Raw genomic sequence first — 10796 nt, 5'->3', positions numbered from 1 at the left:
GCTCTTGTTGTTTTTGTTGTCTGTTGCCACCTTGGGTTGCTGTCCCTCTGCCATGCCACCCTACCTTCGAGCCAGTTGATTACAGACTGAAACCTCTCCTTTCCTTCCTTAATTTTGAGTTGGGCATTTTGTTCTAGCAATGAGAGAAAAGTAAGTAAGACACGGGGTGACTGCTTATTTCTGAGCCTAGACCAAGGGCTGTGAGGGAACTGAGGAGTGAAGGTCTTATAAATAGCATTTTGACAGGAATTTCCAGTAAGCCTCCCGCACACTAAAGTTTGGCAATCATTGCTTTAATCACAACATCTGCTTAAGGTCTACAGATTTTAAGAAATTGGTTGTTATGTATGTTTAAGCTTGTAGCCTCTGTCTGCATATGCCAGCAGATCTCTCCTCTTTTCCCTGGCAGCACAGTGCACAAGTGAAAAGCCCAGAGTGTGAAGCCAGATTTTTGTGTATTTGCATCTCATATCTGATTCTTACTAACAGTGATCCTCAGCAACCTTTCTGTGGCTTAGTGGCCCTCCTATAAAATGAAAGTACAATTAAAATCCAACTCTAAGTGGGCAAAGTATATAGGTTATTTTTTTAGAAATCACTGAAAATCATGCTGGACACACTGTAAGTTCCCTGTGACTGTTATACACAAAATAGAATCAATGAGCGGCTTCTGATCACCAGCCCAGCTGGTAATCTTCCAAAAATCTCATTTCCATCTCCATTTCCAGAGCATTATTTCCCAACTCATTCCAAAACTTTTCCTCCTTTGTTGTGTTAATCCTCCAAGTTGAGCACTTGTGGCATAGTCACTGCCCTGTCCATGGTGCTTAAAACAAGTCCTGACACATACTACAGACTCAATAGTTGATGAATGAAATAAGTGAAAGAGTGCATAATCCTGGTTTCATTAATATTTTTCCTTCTTGTAGTCCTTCACTAATACACAAAGAATCCCCGCTTCCCTGTTGACAATCAATGCACCTGGGTCAGTCTCCAGCTTCACCTCAATTTCTACCATTACCCAGAAGAATTTAAGCTCTAATACTGCCCAATCCCTGCCTCACACAATGTGCAAAAGTCTCATTTCTGTCCCTATGACACTACAGAATCTCTACCTGTAATGGTAAATAAATTATGGTCTCCAAACCAAAGGACACTTTTCATTCTTTATCTTATTTGACTTTTCTTTAGCACTTCATTCTGTTGACCTGTCTCTCCTCTACTTTCCACCTCTCCTGCTTCTTATCTTAATAGATCATTCCTTCTCCATCCCCCACCTTCCTTTCCATTTAATCAGTCCCTGTTTTCTGTATTAAATCTTTTAATGGTACTGATCAAGGTGAAATCCAAACTACTTAGCATGGTACCTATGTCTAGATCACTCTGTGGAACAGGGATCACAGCACCCATCTCAATAAATGGTAGGAAGCACTGCTGGTAATAATGCAGCTCACCTGTTCTGCAGAAGATCCACAAATTTAAGCTATTATTGCAAGTACTTGGTAATAAGTAATCACGTGATATTCAGAACAGATTTCTTTAAATGAATGACAGAGAATACAAGAAAAATACTTCTTTAAAACATTTTGATTTCTAGAGTATGATAAAATTGTCATTTAGCTTTCTTTAAAAGATATTGTTTAATATGAGAAAGGTTATAAAGTATTCTAAAAATCCAAAACCCTCTGGAGAGAGCCAATAATGATAATGACTTAACTGAGGTTATTATTCAAAAGAGTAGGCAGCCATTTCTTAAACTATGTATGATTTTTGAATAGAGTATAATGGATTCTTGCAATTTTGGACTCTTTTGCAATTTAAATCTCTAGCAATTTTTAAAGCTCAGAAGTCTAAGTTAACTACATATTATTTTCCATTAAATCCCTGAAATGTCTTCAGATAACAATTTTTTAATACTGTATCACTTTGATTTTTCCTGAGTCCACGTAGAATACAACCTTATATTCTCCTCCCAAGGACCCAGACTGCAGATAATGTGTCCTTTAATGGTTAATTAATCTTCTGTAGGTGCTATAGTCACACAAGGAAGGTGGGAGAGTTCCTTCCAGAATGGCTCAGCCAGTTGTAAAACTTCTGGTTGTTATTAACTAGCTGAGTCACTTCCACAGTGTTCTGAATGACCAACAAGTGATAATTCTACAGGGAGAAGAAAAAATAAAGAATCTAAGTAGAAGATAAAATGTAATGGAAATAGTTCCCTGTCCAATGTCTCCATCAACTACCACTGCCAACCAACCCAGGCTATATAAACTTTTATTTTTAATTCATGAGGAGATCTCCTTGGGGACCACCCTCTTGAAGCATTTAAGGAATATTAGAGACTGAACTAGGAATAAAATTTGAACAACTACCTGGTAATTTCTTTTGCATATGATCACTACAACTGCAAGACCAACTTGCTATCCCCTCAACTAAAAAAAGAAAAAAAGCAATTTCATCTACTGCTAATGAACCTCACAAATAAGCACTTAAATAATATGCCCTGAAGTTCCACATCTTGACCATGACTTACAGGAAAGATGATTATATAATTTATCCCCCACAATAGTGCAATTACACACTAAGCTACTTTATAATGAGGTATGTTAAACATTTCCTAAGTATCTTTTAATGATATTGAAGACAGATCTACCTTATGCCAAATCCCTAATATGTGGACAACATAATATGAAGATGATAAGTAATTTAATTGCTCATATCTCCACAACTGTCCTAGACATAAAACAAATAAACTGAATATTCTTTATACCTCCTTTGCATGATTTATTAACTAAACTACTGACTTTAAGGGTGAGATAAAATGTGCAGATTGTGAGATGATCAACAAGATAAAATCTTTTATAGTAAGTATACCTCAATTAGTACACTCCATCTTGACTGTTCAGGTGTCCCAATATGGAAACTTTGATATTTCAGAATAACAAAGCACTTAAAGATGAGTCTTTTAAATTTCTCAGGTGAAATTTTTGGTACCTCAAAAATGATAAAATATTTTTAAAATCTTTTAGCTTCATGCATCTTCTAAAAAGACTAACAGTAACTTTTAGGAAGCACATTTTAAACATCTACGGCAACTCTGGTTTCTCTTCAGATCATATAAATCTTTCATCTTTTAAACATCTACTGCATTCTCTAACATTGACTATAACACTTAGAATAGTGACATCAGTCTCCAGGAATGAGAATTTTAAGATAGTTTAAAATAGACATAAAACCATGTAAGACCTTTAAAACTAGGCCTGTGTGCGTTTAAGGAGTGAGTTCATTCTGTGATTGCTCTTCGTTAACAGCAGACATCATATCAAGAATAGTACCAAGTGATTCACAAAACACATTTGTATACAAGTATGTCCCACTTTTCTTTAATGTCAGCAGTTAGCTTAGAAATGAATATACTAACACAGTTACACTAACAGAGAACTAAAAAAGTGTTTGGCTCTTGATTTCCCAGGTAAAAGAGGGGAACAGAGATACAAATAGGTGATGTACAGCAATTCGATCACACTATGTAACTACAAGCTCTAGTATGGACAGAGTTACTGACATTTTTTACAAAAAAATCTTGTGTAAATAAATGTCTCTTACTTTTTGAAGTAATAAGCAATGAATTTCAAAAAATTTCCATAGAACAAAAAGAAAACATGCAAAAAGTCTCTCTTTTACAGTATCTATTGTATATAAATATTAAATTGGGAACACTCCACAAGTGCCTATGCTTTTATCATATAATAATGCACACCTTTGTTTGAGATCAAAATATAAATAAGCACAGAGAAAACAGAAAAGATGGAAATGATACACTTTTAAAACAAAAGTGAAAGGAAACAAAATGATAGGATAATATGCAATCATCCTAAATGATGCTTGTAAAGACAAAATATGCATGTTGGTGGATTATGTGAGTAAGTATAAATGTGAAAGTCTTACTAATTGTAACTGTGCTAATAGTATGTGCCCAGTCAAAAACGACTAGAGGAAAATAGATCAAAGTGCCAAAATATATCATTTATCATATGACTTTTACCCCATGGTGAAAATTATGTGTGCATATTAAAAACATTCCAGAAAATTTTAAAAATGGATTTAATCAGAACTGTCACTAGAACATTATCTCTACTACATCACAAAACTGGTCTGTTTGAAAGGTAGATGAATATCCTGTAAACACAGTACTGGAGCCAGGCTTCTACTGTTCAAGTCCCGTGTTTGACATCTACTGCTTCTCTGATCATGGGTAAGCTATTTTACAGGGGTTTTTTTCTCTTTTTTTTTCATTTTAAAGAAATAAAAAAAAATAAAAAAATACAGAATTTTAAAACAAGATGATAGGAAATTAACAATGGTTATTATATTGTATATTGTTATCTTCCAAGTAGTTCCTCAGATTACAAGTTAGGCATATTTTGCAGTTTTCTGTTGCACTTTCTCCACCTATGACGGGAGACAGAGACAGTGGTCCCATCTTGGCTATTACAGGTTGAGTCATCCCTTACCTACATTCTTTGGGATGAGAAATATTTGGGATTTCAGGGTTTCTTGGATTCTGGAATATTTACATGTACGTAAAGTATCTTACAGACAAGATAAATCTGAATACAAAATTCATTTATGTTTCATATACACCTTAGACACATAGCCTAAAGGTAATTTTATGGGTTTTTTTTTATCATTTTGTGCATTAAAAAAGTTTCAGGGTATAGAATTTTTCACGTTAAGCTTCATGTCGGTGTTGAAATAGCTTCAGATTTTGGAACATTTCTTTTCTTTTTTTTTTTTTTTTTGGTTTTCCTCCGGTACCAGGAACCGAACTCACGACCTTGCACTTGCCAGGCAGGTGCTTTTTGCCGCTGAGCTAAATCCCTCGCCCCTGGAACATTTCTAATTTAGGATTTTCATATTAGGGGTCCTCAACCTGTACAAGGAAAAAAAAATCCATATGAGGCTTTTGAACAGCATTTAGTACACAAAGGCTACTTTGTAAACTGTTTCTGTCATGACCCAAATTATTCCTCATTAAAAGGTAAATTTAGAAATCTGATATCTTGTCGTCATACTCAGAGAGAAAGCAAAGGCTCAGGTAACTTAGCCTTAGTTAAAATTTTTTATAGTATGTTTTTATAGTAATAATGCTTTATTATTTCATAATATGTCTTCCCTATCACTTGGTATAGTGTTTAACTCACATCCATCTGCAGCTCGTCACATGCTGACAACAACACAAGAGCCTTTCAGTTATCTCCCAGGCTGAACAAAGAAGAGCGGCACCCTCACAAGGAAACATGGAGTAGGAATGTGCTTAGGTTTTAAAGACCTTCCCTGTCATATGAAAAATACGAGTATAGCAGAAAATGTGCATGACATCAAAGGAAGTAGATCACCCAAGAAGAAACCAAGTTTACCTTTAAAACAAAAAGACAAAAACAAAACCCCACTGTTGATCATGAAAACAGAAGTAAGAGATGCATTCATTTGGTTTTGTGTTTACTTACTAATATTTATGTCCTAATAATCCAGAAGTTGCCTTCCTCATTGCAGGAAGATGAATCCATAACTGGCCTTGGGTTGACTTATTTGAACTGCAGAAGACATTTACTACCTCCATATTCATATCTGGGGGGCTGGGGATTTAGCTCAGCGACACAGAGCCTGCCTGGCAAGTGCGAGGTCGTGAGTTCAATTCCCGGTACCGGAAAAAAAAAAAAAGCAAAAGAAATGTCATATTCACATCTGGGTTTAGCACTTGAGTGACTGACTCACTGCCTGTTGCTTCCATCTCTCTTCCCTCAGGCTGGATTCTCCCAGCATCCCTATTGCTCACTCCGTAACAGGCTATAATTTCCCACTACTCTGACAAACACCCTCACATTTGGTGACTGGAAAGGCATTTCAGATGTCAATCCAAAGCCAAATCCTGCTGAGGAAAATGAATGCCTGAATCATACTGTTATTAAATTATTCCTCTTATTCAGAAACTGCAAATTTCTAGTATGTCTACTTTCCAACTAAGTCAAAAATGTTCTTCCTTTTTATTTCCTCTCCTCTGTAACCTCCCAGATTTGACCCTTCAGAAAATTTACATGCAACTCTTCCAATATAATTATGAGAGAATTAGCAACATATCCTCCTAGGAATAGAGGAAGGAAAAATTATATATGTATCTCACATTTTCCCTCCTGGCTTTTCTGGTTAAATGACAATACATGTGAAATTTAGAATTAAAAAAATTCAATGCAATCTATAGAGAGAGTAAGATGTAATATAAAAATAAAGGGCTGCATATCTGACAAGTTGGATTACTGTTCTACTATTTCTGATTGGATGACTTGGAATAAGCTGAATGAAGCTTAACTTCTATATACATAAAAGAGTAAAATATTACTTAACTTAAAGGCTATTAGAATGATTAAACTATACCAATTGCCTGAAACAGAGCAGAATACATAGTTGATGTTCAAAACTTGTTACTGTTATCATTCATATGAGTTTTACATCTCATTTTATGTTTCATTAGCTCTTAAATGTAAGTAAATCATTATACAGACCTTCCTCATTTAACAAACGAGCTCCATTCCTTCAACCAGGTAGTTAAATGAATTGTTCGCTAAATGAGAAATTGTATATAGGATGTACATTACAATATTCTGAACAAAGAAACTGTCAAAGAAAACACCAATTTGATGATTTTGCTTTTATTTGCATAACTCTTACATGAAGTACTGTACAACAGAACATAAAACTATAGTACTGTATTGTATGGTACAATCAGTGCAAATTACAGTTCTGTACTGTTAAAGAAGCCACCATAAGGCCACATTGCCACTCATGTTCCTACATTTTGAGTCTGAATTCAGGTCATAAACTTGAGCAGGGCATCCTAACTACAAGAGCTGCCTTGGTAGAAAGTCCAAACAGTCCTTAAACAGGTAGGTCGTTAAAGGAGGAATGTCTCTATAAAAGGGTGGTGACTTTGGTATTTACACTAAAAGCCATTTTCTAGAGAAGGTTAATCTCGATAAATAAAAAGGTCTTCTGTGGGAACATCATTGCAGTTTTAGTTTTAAAACTTGGAAGTCATAGATAAGGAGAACTGAACAGGAAATTTTGGAAGTTCTGAGATCAAAGGAGAAAAAAAGAACAAGAAGGGTATCTTGGAGAGGAGAACAAGAAAGAGACTAAAACAAAATGAGACCAGAAACTTGACTTTGTGAGGTGATAGAAAGATGTGAGATGGGGAATGAGAGGGGTGGCAGCAGGAATAGCCTGAACATGTTTGTACTGCCACAGAGAAAATATTTCCTCTACCATTTCTCCAAATCTTCAGATGTGTCCTGTAATGCCATACCTGTTTGTATGAGTAGATTTTGTGTTGATATCAAGGAAAAGAATGAACTTAGTTGTGTCTGACAGAAAGAGCATTTGAGAAGCAGAACAGGAGAAAAGAGGAGAAAGGGAGAGGAAGGAAAAGAGGAGAAAGAAGAGGAAATGGAGCAGAAAAGGAAGTTAGTTTGCAGGACACTATACAAATTAAAAATATCATTGTCCTATACCCCATCAGTTAAAGAATGATTCTTTATAAGCTCATGTAAAACACTGATGAAAAGTGATGACAAAATTAGATAAGTCCTCTGCAAGCACCAAGAACTTTAAATCATATAAATAATATCTTACACTTTGTAGATTAGAAAGAGATTGAATTGATGTAAGTACCTGGAATGTATAAGAAAGGACATTTCTGCTCAGCTGTAGAAATCTTTTCCATTCACACTGAACACTCTTCTGCAGTGACCACCAAAACTTTTGGTATTCATGACTTTGTCCCTAAACTGACCAGTGAGAGCACTGTAACTGTCAAGAGAAGAGGAGGAGGAGAAGCAGGGAAAAAGAAACATCAGTTAAAAACCAGAAATAGTGCTTGCTGGGGAAAAAAATCATTAGAGGACTCTAGCAATCCTTAAAATACTTTGCAGTTAAGTATTTCTTTGAGAAAGTGAAAATAAAGAGAACAGCATGCTAATGGACACCATATATTATCCAACTTCCTCTGCTTGGCATAATAGCTAACACTAATAGCTGGGGAAATCCAACATCATTTCAACTGCACAATATATTTTTGTAACACACAGGCTTGTTGTATCTATGGCAACAGCTGATTTTGAATTGAGTCTATAGATGAAACCAATAAGATTAAGGTCACTCTGGAAGAGAGAAAGCTTTTTTGTAATTTTTTTATTTTAAAGAGAATAAAAAAATAACAACAACATAGACAAAAACAACACAAAAGCAATAAAAATGATACAGCATTTCAAAACAAAATGATAGTGGTTGTTATATTACATATTGTTATCTTCAACAGAGTTGCTCAGATTACAAGATGGAACAATGCAAGATTGATCAAACCATTAAAGAGAATAAAAAAAAATTAGAAAAAAAACATTGGGAAAGATACAGAGCTTTTCAAAGACCCAATCCAAACATGAGCATCTGAGATGAATACACACTTCTCTAATGAAGAGATACTAATGGCTAATAAATACATGAAAAAATGTTCAGCATCATTGGTCATTCAAGAAATGCAAATTAAAACAACACTGATTCCATCTCATCCCAGGAAGAATGACTATCATCAAGAAATCCACCAATAACAAATACTGGAGGGGTTGTGGGGAAAAGGGAATTCTTCTCCACTGCTGGTGGGAGTATAGACTGGTAAAATCACTGTGGAAATCAGTATGGAGATTCTTCACAAAACTAGGATTAGAGGTCCCATTTAATTGAGCCATTCCTCTTCTGGGTATTTTCCCAGAAGAATTAAAGACATCATACCACAGCGATATATGTGCACCCATGTTTATAGCAGCACAATTTGTTATATCTAAATCTTGGAAACAACCCAGATGCCCATCCACTGAAGAATGGATAAAAAAGTTATGTTGTTTTTATACAATGGAGTATTACTCAGCTATTTAAAAAGATAAACTTGAGGTTTTTGTAGGTAAATGGATGTAACTAGAGACCATACTCATAAGTGAAATAAATCAGACTCACATGTGTAAACATCATATTGTCTTCCTAGTATAAGAACCTGAAAGAGTAAATAAATCCAAAAGGTACAATATATATTGTGAAAGGGAAAGAAATTGCTCAAAGGGAAGGAACAACTGGGATGAGGGAAAGGAGAAAAAGAATAAAGTTACTTTAAGGAGTGTGCCATTCAGCATAATCAGAGATAAGTTAAAAATTCACTGTAAACACTTTCTCTCTAAACAACATGGTAGGAATTCACCAATGGTTGTTTTTGGGGGATTTTTTTTTTTTTTGGTACCAGAAATCAAACTCAGGACCTTGTCCTTGCCAGGCAGATGCCTATGCCACTGAGCAATACCCCCAGCCTGTGAATGGTTGTTCTATTGCAATTGATTTTTGTCAACTTGCCATATGCTTTGGAATCTAAAAAGAAAGACTATGAAGGTGTAAATCATAACTCAGGAAAATAATTGTTATGCTATCCATAAGTCTAGGATACCAAGAAACCACTGGAGAGCACCAGATGATCCAGCTCCCTGGCATCATTTCAGCCATTCTTTCTAAGCTTCTTATCCCTAGTCATATTGGGCCATTTGCATGAATCAAAGGCCTGGTCTCCTGTCATCTCCAATGACCAGCCTGGGCTATATAATGAGTTCAAGGTCAGCCTGAACTACATAGCAAGACCCTGTCTCAAAAGAAAAATAAAAGAATCAAGTATTTAAATATTACCTTCTCCTGAAAACATCCCTATACCACAGACAATCATGGATGTTGTTTGTCTGTGTTTTCACTGGATGTTTATGAGCTACTGCCCCCTTACTATAGTAAGTGGCTATACAACTCTACTGTCAAAGCAATGCAGAAAATACTTCTTGGGATTCTAATACATACCAGGTACTTCAGATACCAAAATAAACGAAATACAACCTGTATCTTCAAGGAGTTCAGAGTTTACCAAGAGGGACATTTGACCCAACAAATAATCCCTACTATATAGAGCACAAAATACACAGGGAACACAGAAAAGTGGTTAGCTATTTAGTTCTATCATTTGGGGGTCTAGGAAAGGCTTTGCAAAGGAGCTACCATCAGATTTGGATTTTGAAACAATAATAACAATTTGACAGGTATCATGGGACAAAATTCCTAGCGGAGGAATTCTTCATGTATAACTCTGCCCACAAAACTTTAATATTTTTGAGAAAAAGGCTCTATATTTCATATCTATAACCACAACTCCTCACCACCACTATATATGAATCACAAAAAGAATGATAAATGTTTATTAAAAGTTATTGAATTAATCATACTGCATAAATGTCACATAGACAAAACATTAAATAATATTACATGCCAAAACTATGTTCTATATCCCTAGCATGGGGGTCAACTGTACATGGTATGATCAAAAAATAAAGTGATTGTTTAACCATTTTTTTTAAGTATTAAATTAAAAGGCATATTTCTTTTCATCTCTTTCAAAATATTTCCCCTCCCTTTGGACATACTTATCTCGTTGTTCTTGTCACATTCTGAAGCAGTTCTGAATGTCCCCTTTCATAAGTGTCATTAGTTGCACTGTTGCCACTGCCGCCATGCCCTGAATCCATTCAGAATAGTTATCTTTCAAGGCCATTTTGACTTTCAGAAAGAGCTAAAAGTTGCTTAGTGTCCAATCTGGTGAATAAGGTAAGTGAAGACACACTGCAGTGTTTTTATGAACCTACCCTTCTGTGGAAGAGCACTTG

At 35.4% G+C, this 10796-nt stretch overlaps 1 protein-coding gene across 1 annotated transcript in view; it reads right to left on the bottom strand.

Annotated features, from left to right (window-relative positions):
• The window catches only part of C7 (complement component 7), a 57435-nt gene that overhangs the window by 30629 nt on the left and 16010 nt on the right, over positions 1-10796 (bottom strand). Inside the window, 6 exon segments of the mRNA XM_013514936.1 lie at positions 1368-1459; positions 1918-2041; positions 2044-2100; positions 2103-2157; positions 7729-7763; positions 7766-7866. Coding sequence (XP_013370390.1) covers positions 1368-1459; positions 1918-2041; positions 2044-2100; positions 2103-2157; positions 7729-7763; positions 7766-7866 — 464 coding nt within the window.

This window comes from Chinchilla lanigera, unplaced genomic scaffold, assembly GCF_000276665.1.
Source record: "Chinchilla lanigera isolate Chin_1 unplaced genomic scaffold, ChiLan1.0 scaffold00025, whole genome shotgun sequence".
In the NCBI taxonomy this organism is placed as follows: Eukaryota; Metazoa; Chordata; class Mammalia; order Rodentia; family Chinchillidae; genus Chinchilla; species Chinchilla lanigera.
The sequence above is the reverse complement of the archived record's forward strand: the minus strand, read 5'-3'. Positions and strand labels throughout refer to the sequence as shown.